Source organism: Dermacentor silvarum, chromosome 2 (genome assembly GCF_013339745.2).
Source record: "Dermacentor silvarum isolate Dsil-2018 chromosome 2, BIME_Dsil_1.4, whole genome shotgun sequence".
Lineage (NCBI taxonomy): Eukaryota > Metazoa > Arthropoda > Arachnida > Ixodida > Ixodidae > Dermacentor > Dermacentor silvarum.
In genome coordinates this window covers 104,408,575-104,430,780 of record NC_051155.1, presented here as the reverse complement: position 1 = coordinate 104,430,780, position 22,206 = coordinate 104,408,575, and the positions used below count along the sequence as shown (strand labels likewise).

Genomic DNA, 22,206 nt, shown 5'->3' with positions numbered 1-22,206 from the left:
CTCTAGCCTAGTTCATACCACTTGTGAGATGCCCCTGGTGAAGGTCGTCAGGATTTGTGTCTGTGCAAACACAGTTGCCAATTCTGGTGAAAGTGTGTGGGTCATTGCACAGGGTTTGTCGCTGATGCTGCATCGTATTGTGCACTCGTGCACTTTTCTTGTTGGTTGTGATTTATCCCCCGGCCGTGTGGTGGGCGTGGAAATCTCCCACCACAATAAGCTTGTGTCCTTCTGTGTACCGGTCAACTTCGCGCATGACGGCATTGAAGCCTGCTAGGGATATCTGGGGAGGGGGGGGGGGGGGGGGCTGTACACATTAAGAAAAAAGAGGCTTTCCTCAGTCTTCCTGTTGGGGATTATTTCGACGAAGCTGTGCTCAATGACGCGGCCGACGGGGTGTTGTGCATTGAAGGTCATTGGACGAGGATGGCTGTAAGTATTGTTCTATCGGATGTGTGTGCTTCATATTGTCGGATACAGGGTGACTTGGTGTAGACTTCCTCTAGGGCTGTTATGTCCGGGTTGTCTTGCGTAGCGAGTTGGAGAAGGGCTTGTTTTCTTTTTTTTTGGGGGGGGGGGGCGTCGGAAAGATCTGTAGTTCCATTGCGATATTTTCGATGTTGGTAGCGGTCTTCTTTCGTTATTGTTGTTCGGAGCCATCTTGTCTAGATTCGGTGGTCGCATCAGGCGGGTTTGCGTTTGTTAAGTTTAGCTTTCTTGCCGGCCTTCTCTTGTGTACCGAGGTGGTCGAGGTAATCCCATTGTCACGATCCGCCCCGGACCGTGAACGAAACGGTGGGCCGAGGAACCCGCGTCCCAGATACGACGCACAGCGTGGTGGTGGTGAACGCTGACTGAACGCCGAGCAGCTGTGCTATAGTGCCTAGAATATACTCACGCTGTTTATTAGATGCGGTCAATCAATGTTGCCCACCGAGCTTCGGCGGGCCACTGAGCCTAGCGGGCCAATGAAAATATGGCCGGGGTGACGTCACCCGATTGTCACATCCCCTTACCCCCAGTTTGTTTGTCCACGGAAACAACACAAACAAAAAAATCGCAGCATATCCACGAAGTGAATGATGATGAGTGGGCGAAGCACCGGGGGATCATTCGGGTAGACCACAGCTACGGACGAGAGATAAAGAGAGCGCGCGTCGGGAACGAGAGAGAAAATTACACCATCTTCCCGTAGGGAAACGCTGAGTAGTATGCGAAGCAGCCATGGGGTCGACTCAAGGTAGTTTTATCAGCTGTATAAACTTGGACATGCAGCAGCACCAGCAACGCGCAGAACTGTTGTCGGCGCCGTCGGCGTTTTGCCCGCGTTCGCACCGAACGCGCGCAAAGTGGAACCGGAACCGGAAGTGGAACCGGAACCGGAACGCCATCTAGTGAACACTTCATAAAACTACAGGTGGCTACATACTACTACTACTACAGAGGAGGGAACGACCCACACCCTAAGGAGCTTCGCCCCTAAAAACTGTTAACCAGGCGAGTAACGGTCTGGCGGCCTCCGCTGTCGAGTATTCCGCTTGGGCACAGGTGTTGACGATCCGGGGGTGGCAACGCCGGGTGCTCCCTGAGCCAGTTGAGATCCGTCCGGAGGGTCAGCAGTGACCGGCCTTGAAAATGGCGAGGAACTTGGTAGTGGCTCAACTGGTGCCGCACAACTGGCGACGCTTGCCGCCTCTGGTGCTTCGCTGGCAGCGACTGGTGTTGCCGTTGGTCCCCCTGCGGGCTGACCTTCTGAAGTGGCGCCCAAGGCTGCAGGCTGGGTCACAAGGCGAGGCCGAACATGGTCGGCGTGCCAGTGCCTCGTGTTCCCGTCCGGCATGCGGACGAGTAGCGATGAGGCGCTCGCAGGAGATGGTACCTCTCCGGCGGACCAGGGTGGACCAGGCCCACACATGAGGGCCAGGCCTTCCTTATCCAGCTGGTTGTAACGTTGCTCTGCAGCAAGAAGCCGACGGGAAGCAAACGACACAGGGCGTTCCTGGCCATCATTGTCCCGGTGCGCCAGGTCGGCTCCCACGCCATACGGCGACGCATCTACTGTAAGGACGACAGGCTTGTCCGGATCGAAGTGCACCAGCACTGGAGCCTTGGGGATTAGCTCCTTGCTGCGCTGGAATTCCACTTCCTGCTCCTTCTTCCAGGTCCACTGCTGACCATCTCGAAGTAGAAGATGGAGGGGCTGTAGATGCGCCGACAGGTTCGGTAGGAAATTGCTGTAGAAGTTGATGAGGCCGAGGTAGCTCTGAAGCTCCTTGTTGTGGGGCTTTGGCGCCTTGAGCACAGCATCAACTTTGCCGGGGGCTGGAGACGGGCAGCCTGGGAAATGACGTGTCCCAGGTACTCAACGCAGGGGGCCAGGAAAACGCACTTCTCCAGCTTGAGCTTGAGACCGGCGTCCTGCAATCGTGCCAGGACGTTGTGCAGGTTTTGCAGGTGGTCCCCGTTGTCGGTGCCAGTAACCAGGATGTCGTCCAAGTACACCACCACGTGCCTCATACCCCTGAAGACGTTGTCCATCTCCCTCTGAAACATGGCCGGGGCTGAGGCCACGCTAAACGGTAATCGCGTGTACTGGAAGAGCCCCATTGTTGTCGATATCGTGACATACTTCCGGGAGGCATCCTGGAGCACCAGCTGCTGGTAAGCGTCTCCGAGGTCGAGCTTTGTGAACTTCTGTCCCCCGGACAACGTTGACCAGATATCTTCAATCCGGGGCAGCGGGTACTTCTCGACGGTAGCGACGGGGTTGATGGTAACCTTGAAATCCCCGCAGATCCTGACACTGCCATCTCGCTTGAGGACTGGAACTATGGGAGCGGCCCAATCAGACGTCTTGACGGGCATCACGATGCCCTCTCGCTGTAACCGTTGCAGCTCCTGGGTGACCCCATTCTTCAGGGCGAACGGCAGTGGGCGAGGCTTGAAAAAACGAGGCCGGGCTTCCTCAGGAGGGTAAATGCTAGCCGTCGTGCCGGCAAATGTGCCCACCCCGGTTGGAACAGGGACTTGAAATCGGCCAGGAGGCTTGGGACGTCTTTAACCACTTGTAGGACGGCCTCTTGGTACTCCGGCAACCGAACGACAAGTGCGTGAATCCAGTTTCGGCTCAGCAGCGTCGGTGATGACCCCTTGGTTAAATAAAGGGGAAGGTTGCCTCCCTGTCACCAAAGCGAACGCTGACCTGGGCCTGCCCCTGGACCTGGGAGACCTGTCCGGAGTAGCTGCGCAGCATCACGCCCGAAGCCTCGACGGACACGTCGGGGAAAGTACGCTTGAACAGTTTCCCGGTCATGACCGACACGCTGGCCCCTGTGTCCAGCTCCATGAAAATGGGGTGCCCGCAGACTTCAACGGTCAGCAGATACGGTGACACAGACGACGGAACAAGGCCTGTTTGCCACATGTCGAAGATTGGCGGGTTCTCGGCCACGACGTGGAGCCTGGCCGCTGAAGGACCCGCGCCTGCTGCCACACGTCCCCGTCGCGAACGCTTGCGACGGCTACCCTGACCGCGGGCGTGTGTGGAACCTGAGCTTGATCCAGGCTGCTGCTGCAGCGGTCCGCTGTTCGTCCTCACCCCTCGGCAAACCCGTGCGAGGTGCCCAGTTTTTCCGCACGTGAAGTATTGTGCTTGGGAGAACTGGCACTGTGAGGGGGAGTGGTCACCACCGCAGCGAATGCACGTAACACCCTTAGTCGTCATCTTGTTGACCGTTGCTTCCGTCAACGGTGAGCCGGTCGCGCGTGCAATCTCGCCGGCGTCCTTGGCCGCAGCGTCCATCGCCTGCGCTGCCTTCACGACGTCGTCCAGCGAGGGATCAGGAAGCTCCAGGAGTCGTGTCTGTATGGTGGGGTTGTTTATCCCGCAGACGGAACGGTCCCGGAGCAGCGAGTCGAGCTGGTCCCCGAAGGCGCAGGCACTCGCTAACCCTCGTAACGCAGCGACGAACTGGCCGAGGGTCTCTCCTTCGCAGCGGCTCCGTTTGTTGAAGCGAAAACGCTCCATTAACGTTGACGGTGCCGGGCTGAAATGCGACCGCAGTGTGTTGAGCACTGCTGCTCACTCAGTGTCTTGACATGCGGTAAGGCCGGCTTGAGAAGGTCGAGCAGAAGACTGAAGACGCGGGTCCCGCAGCTGGCCAGGAAAATGTCCCGCTGTTTTGCTTCGGGTGTGTCGTTCGCCCGGAAAGACACGTGAACTTGTTCCTCGAAGACTGGCCAGGCGGACCCATTACCCTTGAACGGCTCGAGCCTCCCGTACAGCGGCATGGCGGTAGGAACGGCGGGCGGCGTTTCGCCGCTCTCGGTGGCTTGGGTCGACACGTGGGCTTCCTTCGTCGCCCTCGGTGGCTTCCACAGATGTTCACGGATAAAAGCGTCTGAATAAAGCAATCTGTAGGAATGCACAGTGCATGTCTTCTGATCCCATCGTCGTCGCCAGTGTCACGATCCGCCCCGGACCGTGAAACTAAGGGGGGGGGGGGGGGCGAGGAACCCGCGTCCCAGATACGACGCAGAGCGTGGTGGTGGTGAATGCTGACTGAACGCCGAGCAGCTGTGCTCGCGCAGTTTATTAGATGCGGCCAACCAATGTTGCCCACCGAGCTTCGGCGGGCCACCGAGCCTAGCGGGCCAACTAAACATATGGCCTGGGTGACGTCACCCTATCGTCACACCCATGCAACGTAGTTTTGATTAACATCCGTCCGGAAGTCATGGATGCTTGAATGGATTACCTGCAATTCCTGACTTAGCAACTGGGTCATTGGCTGCGTGACCTGCTGCATATTTTGCTGTGCCAGAGGTATGACAGCTTTCTGCATACATTCGTCGGTAAGGTCTTTGACGCGTTCTTCTGTCAGGGCTGGGTGGGTTGGCCGCTTGGGTTTTTGTCTGGGGCCATTAATAATGGCCTCTTGTCCCTTGCATTTGTTCAGGAGTTCGTCGATGAGCGTTTGCTGTTGTTGTAGTTTCGCTTGCCACTCTTTGCAGATTTTGTTCGCGTAGGTGTGGGGCTGTCCACCAGTCGCAATGTCTACGTAGGTGACGTGCTTCTGGGCCGGGTAGCATAGGTGGGAGCCAGATCGCGAGCGTGGTCTTGAGGTGCCTGTCCGTGATCTGGAGGGGATTCTCGAGCTTTTTTTGGAAGTTGTGCTTGGTGTGGAGGGGGTTGCGCTGCTCGGTGTTGTGGTTCAGAGGTCAGGGAAGTCACTGTCGGAGTCCGAGTGTCACCGGCGTTCCTGTGCCCTTGCTGCCTGATCTAGAAAGGGGGGGGGGGTAGGTTTGAGCTTTTTTATTGCAGTCTCGGCCAGCAGTTTCATGCTGTTGTTGACATAACTGTCATTGCGGTTGGCAGGTATGATCTGGGGGTTAGTTTCTTCACCATAGAGGGGACAGCCGCTTAGCTGCGGGTCGGAGCAGATGTCTTGCCGGTGCCCCAGGGTGCCGCACGACCTACATTATTGGACTGACTTTCTGTAGGGTACCTGGTGATCACGCTTAGCAGACTAAGTACAATAAGACGTTGCTATTTCTTTAAGAGCCTGCTTTTGCAGCTTCTAAATGCATTACGAAACGTCTGTGCGGGTACTTAACAATGACTAGTTCAGCGCTTGTAACTTCTAATCAAAGCAAATGAAATCTTAAGCGATGTGCATTGGTCTTCAAGATTATACATTTCTTCACTGTGCAAAGTATCTGTCGAACAGTTAGCTGGGACAGCAAGGCACTTCACTCCTCGTATTCTGAACGTATTTCTCGAAAATACCTGTAGTTCTAAGCACAAAGTTTCTAGCAAGAGCGTTTGCTAAGAGTGCTTGCTTGACTTCCATTCTGCAGTTGCTACATTCCACTTAATGACCAATTAAAAGGTTATATGGCAGAATTTCATAACTGCTAATACTAGTGCCACACAGCACCCAAATTTCGCAATCATGCTAGGTTATTTAAAAAAAATGCATAGTAACTGTGGTCAATCACTTGCCCCTTTGAATATGGATGTGTTCATGAACTTATGCCATAAGTGTATCTTGTATCTTAAGATACACGATACTTCGTAGGATGTAGCAAAAATACAGATATTAAAACATGTCTTGCGGAATCTATCACGATAGAGATACAAAATACCCAAAGAGTATCGTAAGATATCATCTAAGACACTTGTATCTTTGATACTGCCTAGCCCTGACCACAGGGCCTGGAGGGCATGTGATTGTAGAGGGAACACGTACTATTCATGTTTCGGCGCGAATCGGGAGAACAAATTAGTTGGCCTTGGGATGAAAATGATTCGTAGCAGCGTGTAAAAAAATTCGAGGCACACTTCGTTGTCCCTACGTGAATGAAATGCGAAAGCATTGCGACATCCGCGCGATGCTTATGCTCTTTCAGCACAGCTTTTTCAGATGTCATGCTCTTTTAGATGCCTATGCCTATGATCGTCATTTTAGAGTGGCACATTTCTAGAGGCACATATCTACTTACCCAAATTGACATTAAAGCGTTTCGTCGATAGCGGTGCCTACCAAGTCCCGCATGTACACTGACCCATGTCGGCGTGAAATAGGTCGTGGGTTCGAGTGCCTTAATTATATCTATATACCTAAATTAACTTCGCCTTAGTTAGCAAAAAGCTCGTGGGTTTGACTCCCACCAATGGTCGTTGCTGCGACTCCCACCAAAGGTCGAGGGCTCGTAGCCTTTTTGTACCATCGTGTGGTTACGCCAACGCAGGATATTCCGTCTCATGAGCGCTATAATGCTTTCACATTAAAAAGGGCATTTAAGCAGGTAAAAGTAACGTACAGACATCAAGACCTCAAATTTTACAACGTAAAAATATTGCAAAACACATCAGAGATACAGAAGTTGTACAAGCAAAAGTCAAGGTGTGCGAATGAACTTAACAGCTTACTATATACGAAAAGAGAAACAAATGCAATCTTTAGATAGACAAATTTAGAGAGATACCAGGATATGGTGTAGGACACCTAAAACGCCACCTTGATCCCGGCGCCCCAAAGGGTGGTATCTCTATGCAAGGTACTCAAGGATGGTCAAAAAAGGCCTCTGACGTACGCAAAAGACAGCACAGAAAACAGTATGTGGCATGCACGGCGATGGCTATGTATGCAATCCTACTGTAGTGCGGCACTAAGTATATAGGCTAAATGGAAAGTTGCCTCAACGATAGGCTTCGCGAACACGACAATAGTGCACATAGAACAGTGCAAGTGCTCTTAGGGGTGCATTGCAAGGATTGCGATTTTAAGCCGCTTTTCAAAGACTGCACATTGATCGTCAAGCACTACAACCAGGTGACATGAGGAATCACTGAGGTGACAGAGATTAATTGCCTGGGGTTTCAATGCGCCAGTGCGGCTTCGAGAGGGCTGTCACAAGAAAAAAATTACCCACCGCGGTGGCTTAGTGGCTATGGTGTGGCGTTGGTAAGCACGAGGTCGCGGGATTAAATCGCTGCCGCATTTCGATGGTGGCGAAATGCAAAATTGCGCGTGTCCCGTACAACGGGGGCCCGTTAAAGATTCCCTGGTGATAAAAATTAATCCGGAGTTCCCCACTACAGCGTGCCTCATAAACAAATCGCGGTTTTGGCACGTACAACTTCAGAATTCCATTAAGGGTTGTCACAAAAAGAGCTTGATTATCTTGGCAAGGTCTACAGCTAAAAAATCATGAGCCATTTCACTCTGTGAAGGCGGACTACCAGCGAAGCTATTTAGCACACGACACAGAAGTCACACAGAATGGGGAGGCCGCGTATAGTGCGGACTCCCGAGGAGCAACGCGCCTACGAAGAGTGACGACAGGAACCGAGACGATAATGCAATCATCGCCGGAATTGCGCACGACACGCGGCCTCCCCATTACGACGAGAGAATTGAAATTAAAAATGGAGAACGGAACCTTGTCTTACATATACGCGCGACGGTGCCGCCACCCCGGGAGAATGGCGGGAACTAGGCAGGCAAGCAGTTGGAACGCCGACAAAGAGAGGACAGTGTGTACGTAGTCATGGCCGAGGCGGGTCAGCCTTTTGGGCTAAGATTCGATCGTAACCCTGCTCACATGGGTGGTTGTTTGATGCATGGCAGACATCCCTCCAGTCCAATTGCTCCTCCTCTCCACTCACTCTCCGCTACTCCGCCCGCACCACGGCTCCGGTTGCTAGGGGCGAGGATAATGCGCGCGCCCGCAGCTGTTTCTATGGGAGAGGGAGTGAGAGCGGAGAGATAACACCTGCCGGCGCGCGGACACCGACAGACGCCTGACATGCCCCGGCTAAGAAATGCATTCGCATTTAAAATATGGCAATGATAACCCCAGACCTACCTTTGCGACGCTTGCTTCCATTGTTTCATCTCCAAGAAGTGCTCTCTTAGCGTATGCGAACTTAAGAGCCTCGACAAACCTGCGGATCAGAAAGAGTATTATTTTATCAATGCAATACTTACACACTTATTTTTTAAGAAATGTATGAGCGCTTTAACGATTGCAATACTTGATCCGCTTGGGGACTGGCTATAATTAATTATGTAATTCCCTACAGGACTGCGAGCGGTAACACTTTTAGCACAAATTAAAAACCGTGCTGATGAGAAAAAACACTGTATTTTGTAACATAGTAAGGTGATTATTTATGCTGAATAACCTTGAAGGCCCTCGTGGGAGGTTATATTCAGGGACAGCGAAACTAAACAAGGAGTGGTGTTCCATGGTTCATCCCAAGCTTCCGGACAGAACAAGAAAGTGAAGCAACTGTTTTTAATCAAATGTGAATGTCTCGGTGCTTGAGTATATGTTCAGAATTCGGATGTTTTCCACATTAGGAGGAATTCATATCAATGTGTGCCATTGGCTATTCGTAGGCTGGTTTGGAGCTGGCCGTTCATTGTGAGCGTGCTTAAACAGTACATATACACTCATACACTTTCTGTGGCAAAGTATGTGGCAAAAGTATATTCTTTGGAACAAATATTTGAACAAACAAGACTGTCGAAACTCATGAATAATAAATACAGCGAGTCCTAAGGTATTCCCTGCTAACTAATTAGGATGTGGTTTGTAGGGTATGCGTGGTTTATAGAAGAAACGAATGCAAACATATTTTTTATGGATTGTAATATTTAAAATTTCAAGGAGATTGGATTGAAGGAAGCTTTGCATAATTGGTAAAGGTCATCAGATTTGTACCTCCTGTTAACTGTAATATTTGGCGACGGCGATTAGTCCTTATTTTATGAAGCAAAAAATGATGCCTTGAAATGTGTTCATGGGTGCTAGGTGACTGACGAAGGTGTTGAAAATCTGCGATGTTCAACAAACCTGTGGTAGTTCAGGGAGTCATCATTAATAGTGTCATCTGCTGCTTTTCTGATCTCATCCACAATGCCCAAAATGTAGGCAAGTACCGGACCGCTAGCCGGTGGTCGCACCGAGTACATCGTGCGGCCGTCTTTGAACTTCCTCTTGACTGGTTCCACCCAGCGGACCTTGTAATTCGCAAGGTCGTCCTTTTCTAATATGCCATCTGAAAAGAACGAGTAAATGTCGTTACCTGTTTTAAGCATCTGATTTATTTTGAGTGGGCTCATTTCTTAAACAATGATCTAAGCCGCCGGTGTTGTCGTGTGTTGTTTCTTTACCTTACAATTTGTGTGTGCCTTATGCGGCAATTATGTCACTCAGCAAGACACAACTAGGCCAAGAGCAAGTTCTAATCAATCAAAGTTTTCGTTTGTGATTATGACTACATCATCATCATCATCATCATCATCATCATCATCATCATCATCATCATCATCATCATCATCATCATCATCATCGTCATCATCGTCATCGTCATCATCGTCATCGTCATCATCATCATCATCATCATCATCAGCAGCAGCATCATCAGCAGCAGCAGCAGCAGCAGCAGCAGCAGCAGCAGCAGCAGCAGCAGCAGCAGCAGCAGCAGCAGCAGCAGCAGCAGCAGCAATCATGAGAAGGAAATTGGGTTGGAGTGCATACGGCAGGCATTGCAAAATCCTGACTGGTAGCTTACCACTGTCTTGATGGTGTGTGGCATTTAATGGCGCAAGGGCCAGCTATGGCCAAAGAGCGCCATGAGATATGGTAATAAATTGTTCATGTATGATGAATGAAGTGATTCAATTGAGTTGCAGATGTGTTTACATGTTATGTGGCTGTAAAGAGGCGTACGAACGGGTCGCTGTAAACTGCGTAAAATAGAATGACAATAGCTCAAGACAAAATAAAATGAGCATAAAAGTTTCCCTACAAAAGGGTGATATAATGTGTGACATACAAGGACTACTACCTCCACAGGGCTCTTGAAGTAGAGAGCTGAGAGGCGCGTGGTATAAGAACCTGTGTAACTGCGGATATAGCCTCGAAGGCGAGGCTGTGCTACACATGACCCGGCCAAATTATTTCTAGGAGGTTAACTTCATCTAAAAAGCTAAAAACTGTGTTTAAGTTAAAAAGCGTATCGTTGCTTAGAAAATGCTGGGTGAAATGGAATATGCTGGCGATACGCAGAATGAAAGTACTTTTTACGCTCCCTTTTTATTTCCCTGCACTGGATGAGGACATGGAGCACTGTAAGGGTGTCGCCACACCTTCGACATGACAGAGGATCACTTCCAGTCAGTAGGTAAGAGTGGGTGCCTAAGGTATGACCTATTCTTAATCGGACGAGCTGCACTTCTTTGTATCATGCTGTTTTCTCGGATATCCAGTGCCCTAATTTAGGTTTGATAAAATGCAGTTTATTGGATACCTGGGTATCCCACTGTTTCTGCCAGTGCTTCTTCAGCTTATGACGTAAGTATGGTTTAAGGTCTGTGGCTGGAATTGGTTTGTTATTGGCGGCGTCGCTAAAAGCTACTGAGGTAGCGTTCTTGTAAGCATCTTCGTTGCCTTTTATGCCACTATGGCCCGGCACACAGCATAGGACGATGACTTGTTTAACCGTATAAGCTGAACATAGCAACGCATATAGTTGGTTAAAAACAGTGTTCTTATGTTTTCGCACACTCATTAGAGCTCGGACTACACAGTGAGTCGGTGAACATAATAGCCCTTGCGAGATTCGTTTGTTTTATTTGTTAAACTGCAGAGAGTGTCGCGTACGCTTCGGCCGTAAAGATACTTGTATATGGATTCAATGTACCGGATATTAAAAACGATGATCCTAGTGCTGCGTAAGCAACACCAGGAGGAGACGACTTCGAAGCGTGTGTATAAAATTCAGCACAAGAATACTTATCCTGAAGTTCGAGAAAATATGAATGTATATGTGAATCAGGTGCTCGTTTCGATATTTCAGCAAAAGAAATGTCACACTGTATATTTTGCCACTCCCAAGGTGGTGGGAACCCAGTAGGAGCCATTAGAACATTCTTTAGAAGAGGGACGCCTGTTTCTTCTGAGAGTGCTTCCAACTGAAGTGACAGAGGAGGCCTAGTGGCCGGGCGGTTACGGAACAGCCTGGCCGTGGACATGTCGCGAATGGTACAATGACATGAATGCTGACTATCGAATTTAACCTTCAGGGCATAGGCAAAACTTAAGTATGTCCTTTGGAGATGTAGTGATCACTCGTTTGATTCAACGTACAGGCTTTCTACAGGACTATTCCTGAAGGCACCTGTAGCAAGACGGATACCTAAGTGGTTAACGGAATCTAGCATCTTCAAAGCACTAGGTGCAGCGGAGTTGTATACTATAGCTCCATAGTCGAGGCGCGACCAAATGAGACTTTTGTAGAGGCTCAAAAGGCCTCTCCTGTCACTTCCCCAAGATGTCCGGGTCAATAGCTTCAGTAGATTTATTGTCTTCAGACACTTCGCTTTCAGATATTTCAAATGGGGGATAAATGCTAATTTAGTATCTAAAAAGGCCTAGAAATTTATGTTCATGACTCACAGGTATCCGTTGCCCATAAAGATGAATACAGGGGTCAGGTAGTATACCTCCCTTGTTCGAGAAAAGAACGCAAGTGCTTTTTTGAGGGTTCAGTTTAAATCCATTCTCTTCAGTTCGAGAAAAGAACGCAAGTGCTTTTTTGAGGGTTCAGTTTAAATCCATTCTCTTCAGCCCATTTACAGCCTTTCTTTAACCCAAGCTGTAGATGTCGGTCAAAGATAGAAATGTTACATGATCTAAAACCTATTTGTACCTCATCCACATACACAGAATAAAACATCGTCTAGGTAAGACAGTATGGAGCGAGTTATTTTCACAACGAATAGAGTACAGCTAAGCACATCACCGTGTGGTACACCCGTTTCTTGAGTAAATGGACGAGATAGGATATTACCAACCCTAACACGGAAGGTGCGATTAGATAGCTTTGAATCACGCTCAAGAGGTTGCCTCGGACTCCCATTGCAGCCAGATCACGGAGAATTCCAAAACGCGAAGTTGTATCGTATGCCTTCTCCATATTTAGAAATACCGATAATAAAAACTGTTTATGCACAAAGGCATCCCGAATATTCGCCTCGATGCGGACAAGGTGATCAGTTGTGCATCTACCCTCCCTAAAACCGGACTGCAAAGGGTCTAGTATTTTGTTGATTTCAAGATAATGAATCAAGCGTCGGTTTACTATTTTCTCAAATAGTTTTCATAAGCAGCTTGTTAGGGCTATAGGCCTATAGCTGCTGACCGAAGACGGGTCCTTGCCTTCTTTAAGAATATGTATTATTATTGCTTCCTTCCAGGTGGACGGAATATAGCTGGCAGAGAATATGGCATTGAAAAGCGATAAGATTGTTTTGTGTGCTTCGGGGTTTAAGTGTTTTATCATCTCGTAAACTATTCGATCGTTTCCAGGGGCCGATTTATTACAACAATTTAGTGCAGCCTCAAATTCCGCCATGTTAAATGGATGGTTGTAAGGTTCATTTCTGTCTCCTTTGCGATCCAGAGGCAGTCGCTCCGCTTGTCGCCTGTGTCTCAGGAATGTATCTGGGTAATGGGAGGAACTAGAAATGTACTCAAAATGTTCCCCTAGAGAATTAGCTTGGGCATCGAGAGTGTCTCCTCGTGTATTCACTAATGGTAGAGGATGAGTTTCACGGCCTTTTATCTTGTTTACCCTGTTCCAGGCTTTTCTTCCGTCTGCATAAGAATTTAAGCTAGAAATGTATCTTTGCTAGCTTTCCCTTTTGGCACGGCGGCGTGTTCTTCTTCCTTCAGACTATATTTTCTTGAAGCTGATAAGATTCTCTGTAGTCGGAGAGTCGCGGAGGTGATTCCAAGCCTTATTTTGTTTCTTTCGCGCTTACCTACATTCATCGTTCCACCAGGGAACACGTCATTTGGAAGGCGATCCATTTGTTTCGGGGATACATATTGACGCCGCATCAGCAATAAATGCTGTCAAATATGCCACTGCGTCGTCTATTGGAAGTGTAGAGATGTCTTCCCATTTCATGCGCGTAAGTTCTTCGTACCGCTTCCAGTCGGCTGACTCGACTTTCCAATGGGGGACGTGTGTAGAACACTCATCAGCTTTTGTTAATTTTATGACAATTGGAAAATGGTCGCTCCCATATAGATTCTTAATCACGTTCCACTCTAGATACAGCACGAGTGTACTAGATGCCATGCTTAAGTCGATTGATGAGAATGTTTTGTTTGCCACGCTGTAAAATGTAGGCTCCTTCTTATTTAGTAAGCATGCACCTGTAGAGAGGAGGACGTTTTCTACTAAGCGCCCTCTAGCATCACAGCGACAATCTCCCCAAAGGGTGGGGTGTGCATTAAAATCGCCTACGACAATATAAGGCTCGGGCAGTTCATAAAGAAGGCTGTGAAATTGTTTTTGATAGATTGTAGTTCGGGGGGATGTATACAGAGGTAATTGTGACCAGCTTATTAAAGAGCACCGCACGGACCGCAACTGCCTCTAGGGGCGTTTTAAGCTGTAATTGCCAGCAAGCAACACCTTTATCTACTGCTATGGCCACACCGCCCGACGAGGCAAGGGCGTCGTTGCGGTCTTTTCGGTAAATGGCATACTGCCGGAGAAAGTTCGTGTGTGAAGGATTGAGATGTGTTTCTTGGACACACAGCACCCTTGGATTGTACTTATGTAGGAGTTCCTTAATGTCATCTAGATTGTGGAGTAAACCCCTAGCATTCCACTGTAGTATCCGTGTATCCGTTTTATATGTGTTTTGCGCTGTGTGTTTAAGAGATAAATTAGGCTAGCTCAAGAGGCCTTTCCAGGCCCCGTGATAGAGGTTTTTCCTTTCTTCCCGGCCTGCTCGAGGGCGCTGCGCCGTTCTTTGGGCGTCTGAGACGCCGGTGTTTTGTTTGTTGTATCCATCACCTCGTCTGAGGCGGTGGATAGTGCCCACTCAGCAGGCACGTTAGCGCGGGTTTTGGGTCTATCTGCACGGGCAGTGGCTCTGGGTCCGGCAGACCCGCAGGTCTGCTGGCCCTCCTTGGCAGGGGGCGGAGCAGCACTGGTTGCTCCAGCCGGGGGGGCTGATGGCATGACCGCCGTCACACTCCGTGTGACTTGGGCGGCCGCCGAATGATGTGACGCTGCCCCCCGGCGCGCCACATCGGTGTAGGACGAATTAGACTGGTTGTTCGTCGAGAAACGTTTACGTGCCTCTTGGAATGATAGGTTAAATTTGATTTTGAGTTCGATGATTTGCTTTTCTTTTTTCCACGATGGACACGAACGGGAGTACACTGGGTGATCTCCGTCACAGTTAGTACAGTGGGTGGTGAAAGTGCAGGTGTCAGACGAGTGCTCATTGGATGCACATTTTTCACAGGTGGTGCGCCCTCGGCAGCTTTGCGAACCATGCCCGAACCGCTGACACTTGAAGCATCGGCGCGGATTCGGGATGTATGGCCGTACACGGAGTTTGCAGTATCCAGTTTCTATTGAGTCTGGTAGGTTACTAGTTCCAATGGTTATGATTACATGTTTTCTGGGGATTTCCTTGTCATCGCGCCTGATGGTTATTCCTCGTACTTTTGCTACATTCTGATCTTGCCACCCCTCAAGTAGCTCGCTCTCACTAAGATCGAGTAGGTCATCTTCAGAGATGACACCGCGGACATTGTTGTGCAGGCAAAAGAATTGTGTGAGCTAAACAGGGCATATATGAAAATGGCGAACCCCTTGTTGTTGTCGTGTTTCGAGCTCTTATTTGAAACGTTTGGAAAACTTCCCCTCTTCTTCAAGCAACGGCGGTATACCGGAAGTTTGTGGGGAAATAATGGTTTTCACCCAATAAGACTTATATGAGGAGTGCCGCTGGTTCTTCCTTTCTCCGCGGTGAAGTGCGCGAAGCACGTGCTTTTTACACCGTTGATGTATCCAGCATGTTATGGGTGACGTAGGATATATGTTTAGTCTGTTTAAGGTGATTACAGCCTTTGTAGAATATTGCGTATTCTTTGTATATGTACATTGTGTTCCATGTGTTCCAGAGCTCTAAAATAACTGTATGTGTCACCGAATTCAGATTGTCTGAATGTATGTATGAATGGGCACGTTATGTATAGCGTATAGATAAATAATAATGTTCTTAGCTTAATTAGGAGCTTTGCCAACGAATACTAAACCATCGTTCTCCTCTATTTTCTTGCGTATACGTGATCCGTGGCTGGTTTTCCTTTTGTCCTTAGTGAGCAAAAGCAAGCATTGTGTATATATTCTGCATAAAAAAAGGTTCTCATTATGCGCAGGCGGAGATCAAAGCGCGTCGGTTATAATAGCGGCTTTTGAAACAAATTACGCATGCAAGCGCATCCGAGTGTTATTTCTGTCTTTCACGAGGGGTGCGGAATTTAGCCTACCGCCATGACAGAACTTTAAATGTCACCAAGGTTAAGCTTAGCAAATATTACAACCCACTATAGCCAATATGTATTGTGAGGTATGCGTGTGTATCAATTACAGCATTCACAAAAAATATTATTCAAGCATTGATACGACTGTTATCCACTACATGTACCAGAGCCCTAAAGGAACTCTGCGACACACAACACCGAGTTGAGCTTCCTTAAAGTGTGTTGTTGGGCGAGTTGGTACACGGTATAGCGTAGTGGAATGTCAGTATAGGGGAAGGAAACTAAAAAAAAATAAAACGTAACAAAATCCTGAACAAAGCTGCAGGGAGCCTGATGGTGGGTGGAATACCGGCCCTGGCGCACTTGGAAAGGTACTGTGCCTTGCAAGTGCGGTACACGATGTCATTGGCACATATGTCCGTACGGCCCGTTGAAGGTAGCCACGGTGGAAAGAGTGCAATGTCCGAGAAAACTAGTTCATAGGAACTGCTTGTTAGGCGACTTCGAACATGGTGTAACGTACTATAATGTCAGCAAAAGGAAAGAAAATCAGGAGAAAACAGTAAGGAATCCCAGAGATATGAACATGAAGCGTGCTGGTTGATATTCAATGGTTAACTCGGACTCTTTATCCGTATATGTCGCGGAAATTCAGCGTTTCTGGTCTTACTAGGAGCTCTTGAAATTATTGGTGATGCTGCAGTAGTGGTATGTCTGCAGTTTTATTCGACAAACAAATGAAATTAATGCGCATTGCAAGTTAAATGAAGGTGCCCTATCTCGTTTTTCGCTTGTTGCGTTACTTCCTGTTGTGTGGAAACTTTTTGTATCATATTCCTGCTGGACAAGCGGCAACAAGCGTCTTTTCTTCTCAAGACCACAAATGAGCCCAACGACACATCGTTCTGAATATCATGTGTTTGCAATGCTGGGCGTCTGCTCTGCGTAACCAAGACTCCACAAATATAGCATTGTCGTCCGGTTTCCAGGATGTCTGCTTCTTTACTGACATAGTGTCACCACGCTTATGAGGTCCGAAGTCATCGGAAGCGAAGCACGCAGTTTTTCCAACTTTTTTTTTGTAACTTTATCGACAAAGTGAATAACCTTTCATTGTTCTTAGTGGAGCGAAGAGACGTCCTGACAACGTTCCAAAATTAAATTTTCTTCTAATGAAACATTTTAAAAGCATACGCTGAGAATTTAACATATCGGTTTGGAAAGGTCACAGAGCTTCTCTTCGCAACAAATTCTAGAGAGTGTGACGCCTTGGAATTCAATAAATGTTCACAACATTTAGAAGCCACAGAACACGTCATAAACGTCTGCGAGGCTTGTTGTCAACGTCTCAAGTCGTATTAATCTCTCAGATGCTTTAGAAGCAGGCTCTATGAGTCACGAAACTAAGGTCACATTCTCCTTGGTACTTTAAAGGCTAAGAGCTGTTACTAAAAATTGTCGAGGTATTCAAATGTTTACGTTTTTCAAATTGCTCTGTTAGCGCCAGGCACGCGGCCTCTGCTCTTTCGTTTGACATGTTGGCGCAATATTTTATTCGGGTTAAGGTGCGGCCAAACTAGGGCGACAGGTGTGTGCTGGAGCTATGCACATGTTTGAAAGAGAGTATTCAGCCGTCCGCATAAGCACAATCTTTGGCTGTGAAGCTCGTTGTTGTCACAGGAGTACCAAAAAGCGTCCTCAACAAGCCCAGGCATCACCAAGTAGAGGAGAGCTTCTAAACACAGATCTAACATTTGCTTACATTGGGTGTCATTGGGCCACTGTTGTATCATATTCTCAAGGTGACCCATAGTCTCGAATAGACTGTTGGGAGAGCTGACAATTTCCTTTATTATTTTTGACGTCGAGCAATCCAACTACATTGTGTGAAAAGGTGACTCGGGCCAAGCCTTGACGCAAAGTGCAGCCAGAGGCAGCAATTCATCAACTGTGCGATTCTTGTTTATGACATCCCACTGCCCTGCAGCTGCAACTACGCACGACAAGCAAGCCTAATATATACATGTTTGTTTAAACAAAATGTTTTGCCTGCGTTCGTGTTGTCTAGCCTTCTCCCGTAGTTTTGTGCTGTCGCGAATTAATTGCATAGGTACATTCTTGCATAACTTGCAATTATGATGATGATGATGAAGAAATAAACTTTAATTTTCGAGACGGTGTTACCGAGCGTCTGAGCTGTGGATCACTCTAGGTGGGAGGGTCCCTCATTCCAGGAATCCTCTGGCCGCGATAGCATCCCGGGCTCTGGCGACAAGACGTCGTTGTTCGTCCAGGGCCGGGGTGGAGATCTTGGCCTCCCACGTCTCGGCGAGGAGGTTCACGTCTTCGGACGTTGTATGTTTGGTAACGGCGTCTTCGGGGCGCCACGGGCACTCGAGTAGCAAATGAGCCAGAGTGTCTGGCACGGCGCAGATCGGGCAGTTGTAGGTGTGTAGTGTCGGGTGGATGCGATGCATGAGGATCCCATGGGTGTACGTATTGCTCTGCAGTCTTCGGAATGCGGTGCTTTTCTCTTTGGTCAGTTTTGGATGAGGTGGCGGGTACACCCTGCGTCCCAGTCGGTAGTGTTGGAGGATGGCGTTATACGTGGGGGGTATTGTCTCCGTTTCCGCTGCGTCACAAGGCGGTCGGGGGTCTCGCGAGGCGGCGAGAGAGGCCCGGTTGACGTGATCGCGGGCCGCGGCGTGTGCCGCTTCGTTTCCCTCGAGCCCCTCGTGCCCTGGTACCCACGTGACGCAGGTGTAAGGGAGCGGAGTGCTTCTTCTCTGCAGAATTTTGACTGCTTCCGCCGATATTCGGCCTCTCGTGTAATTGCGTACTGCGGATTGGGAGTCCGTGAAGACTGCGACCGCGTTCGTGCTCGTGGTGGTGGCGAGGGCGATCGCCGCTTCTTCCGCTGTCTCCAAGTTCCGCACCCTGACTGTGGCGGATGCCAGTTCTTTGCCTCTCGAGTCAACCACACTCAGGGCGTAAGCGCTTTTTCCCGAGTATTTGGACGCATCTACGTAGCGAGCATCTGGATCGTGCTTGTGGCGTCTTCGGATGGCGTCGACTCGAGCGAGCCGGCGTCCCCGATGATGCTCGGGATGCACGTTGCGCGGTAGTTTGTCGATGCTCAGGGATTCTCTTAAGCATGGCGGTATCTTGACCTTGCGGTCCGCGTCGGAGATGTAGCGTTCTCCGTAGCCGAGGCGCGCAAGGACCAATCTGCCCGTCGGCGTGAGCTTCAGCCTCTCGAGTTGGTTGGTTTTCTGGGCTTCCACCAGCTCTTGCCAGGTGTTATGAGCACCCATTTTGAGAAGTTCATTCTTTGCAATATAATCAGAAATTGTGCCAAATGGATGACAAAATCCATCCAACCGTGTTGGTGTAACAGAAGGTGACTGTGCAGTCGGGGTACGGCTTCAAATGTGCTGGTTTACTAAATATTGTGCGCTGTTGGTTGCCAAGCTTGATATAAAAGGATTCAAGCTATGTCTGTGAAAACAGTGCAGCAAGTTCCAAGAAAATGTTACAATGCTCATAGGCAATAGCTTGGTATTGTGAGAGGTTGTCGAAAGTTGCTTTCGACTTGCTTCCTTCAAGTTTCTAGATCATTTTATAAACATGCTTCTTTAACTTCCGCTCCTGTCATGCTCATGTCTGATCACAAAACCATAAACAAGCCTTGCGTTTCAGTAACGAATACATGAATATAATTAAGGAGAGACACTCCTTGAAGCAGTTTCTCGAAACAACATCGCAACATACCACCTGATGGTATTCATCTTCAAGTCTTACATCTGCTATTTTGCGAATTACAACGATGACTGGTTTCGATAACTTTTAACTTAACATCATTCCTAAATAATACGGAACTGAAATGCATCACGCAAGCAGAAGGACTAGATACCAATCTACGTGTTCCATGGTCGAATGATGAGTGTAGGAAAGCGCGTAAGCAACAAAATGAAACCTGGTGGCTGCTTCCCGATTCTCGGTAAACTTAACTTGAGGCAAACTTAATTTAGTTCGAGCATTTAATGTCACCTAGAACAAGCACGCATAAACAAGCTAGAACACAAATACGACAAATACATATCTCTGGTTTAAAGTATTATAGCAATGAGAGAAAAACGTGGAATAAGAGCAAATCAAATGAATAGCCGACCGCCAAACTCAATATCAATGGTTAATACTCAGGGAAATTGTCTTGAAGACCAAGCCCATTTTGTAGGTGCAGAATTCCAGTACATCTTTTGTTCTTCGCTTTACTTAGAAACATATCTTAGATGCAACCACTGAGCAGAACGACAGCATTTGTAAAGAAAATAACCACAAACTGAGCAATGCGACCAGTCACTACAATGAAGAGCAGCAGGCATCCCTGAACTGCAGCCACCAAAGTGCTCCGTGATGTGACTGTATCATTTATAAAATGATAAAGCTCTTCTACTGTGTAACCCGAAAATGTTCTCGTATTTTTCATTTGCCTTCCGAGTACATTCCGGAAGATAATATGGCATTCCGGAAACAATTAACCAGCAGGGATAGGCCTATAGGCCCCGTGCTGTGCAGCTTTGATGATGATGATGATGATTTATTGGCATCCACTTTGCCGGGACAAATCGTCACCTAGCCTGCTTGATTTAATAAGGTATACCATGCATGTTCCTTATCTAGCATTTTTATATACCTCTCATTAATCTTTCTTTTTTTCTCAAAATCTACCTTGTATCAGGTCGTATCAATCTCTTCCCGGCTTTTTTTTCCACCAGTACTCCAATCGTCTCTTGCTTATCTCTACGGATGATCTGTTGATGCTTCCGTGCACTTTAAATCCAAGTGCTTCTGGAAGGTGTACGTTATCTACGGTTCTCAAAGGGAACATTCCATTAGGACGTGTTGAGTGGTCTTAGGATTTTTACTGCAGCATACACATGCCTCATCTAGTTTCGAATATTTGCTCCGGTATGTTTTGGTCCTTAGGAAACCAGCTCGAGCCTCAAATAGCAAGGCACTGCCCCTTGTGTTATCGTGCAGATTTTCCCTTCTAATTTCTTTTTTCGCATTCTAGTAAATCTCCATGGTCCTTTTTGTTTCCATTCTCTATTTCTCTCACTTTCTTTCTGATGACTCCTGGTTGTCTATTTACAGTTTCGACTATCCTGTACTTGGTTGCCAACTTTCTTGACCTCTTCCTCCATTCTCTGTCCACGATTTTCAGGTACAGATACTTATGCAATATACCCGCCCATTTATTTTCATCAAAAGTCCTGAGCCTTTCTTCAAAAATAATTTTGCTCTTTGCTTCTCCAAGTTCAAAAGAGGCCCAAACCATGTCACCCTGCACTGCCTCATTTGTGGTTTTACCGTGGGCTTCCAAAGCCAACAAGCCAACCGATTTTTGCTTAACTTACAACCCCGACAAGATATTCGATTGTAAGCATGGAATGACATTTGCGAACGTTAGCGCTGGCACCATTACTCCTTTCCAGATTCCAAGCACCACCTTATACTTATTGAGGACCCACAGTGTTTCATTATTGCTGCATTCCGCTTCCCCTTTATTTTCAGATTATCTTGGTGGTTGCTGGAGTAATTCTTTCCTTCGTTTATGTGTACCCCGAGGTACTTATGTTGCTTCACTATGGGTATTACTTGCTGTTGAATTGACACCACGAAGTTACTCGTCTCTTCATTAAAGATCATAATGCCTCTTCAGACCGAGCTCCGTGTGATATTGTTCTGTGTTTTCAAAGAAAATTTAATGAAAGAAGGAGATTTACCACAGTGCATGGCGTGACCACAGTTTCGCAGAGGCCACTCAACGGCATTAAACTTGAGGAGCTCTATAGTTCTTTGGAACAGAGGGAGAAGAGGTTGGGCAAGAGTGTTATTTTGAAGAAAACTAATTGCTTTTTCTGCTAATTGATAATATTATTTCGCTTTCTTTTCTTCTTGAGCTTTCATTGAGCAGCAGCATTTCCAGGTAGCAGAACGCTGACATATATGCGATTTTACACCTGCAGGTCAGTGTTTTGTTCATTACCTCTTTAAAAAGCTTCTCTGTATTCCAACTGCTTTTGCCATTTCTCTTTTTTGCTATTTGCTCCTTGATGTTCACGCTGCCTACGTGTGTAGAATTGCCCGATATACTCGAAAAATCGAGGTTATTTCGAAGGACAGTCGGATGAGGCAGCGGAAAGGCTACTTGAGAAATTTCAATTGAAGCTTCACGCTTAAAAACCGAATGTCGTTGCTGTGGAAGCAGAAACTGACAACCTTATTTCTATAGCCGCATCGCATCGTTCAATCGCTTATGAAATAAGA

General features: G+C 47.9%; 1 protein-coding gene across 1 annotated transcript in view; it reads right to left on the bottom strand.

Moving 5' to 3' along the window:
* Positions 1-22,206, bottom strand: part of LOC119441058 (scoloptoxin SSD14) — a 77,795-nt gene that overhangs the window by 41,530 nt on the left and 14,059 nt on the right. Inside the window, exons 5-6 of the mRNA XM_037705779.2 lie at positions 9,367-9,571; positions 8,374-8,452 (exon numbers count right to left, since the gene is read on the bottom strand). Coding sequence (XP_037561707.2) covers positions 8,374-8,452; positions 9,367-9,571 — 284 coding nt within the window. The remainder of the gene's footprint in view (positions 1-8,373; positions 8,453-9,366; positions 9,572-22,206) is intronic.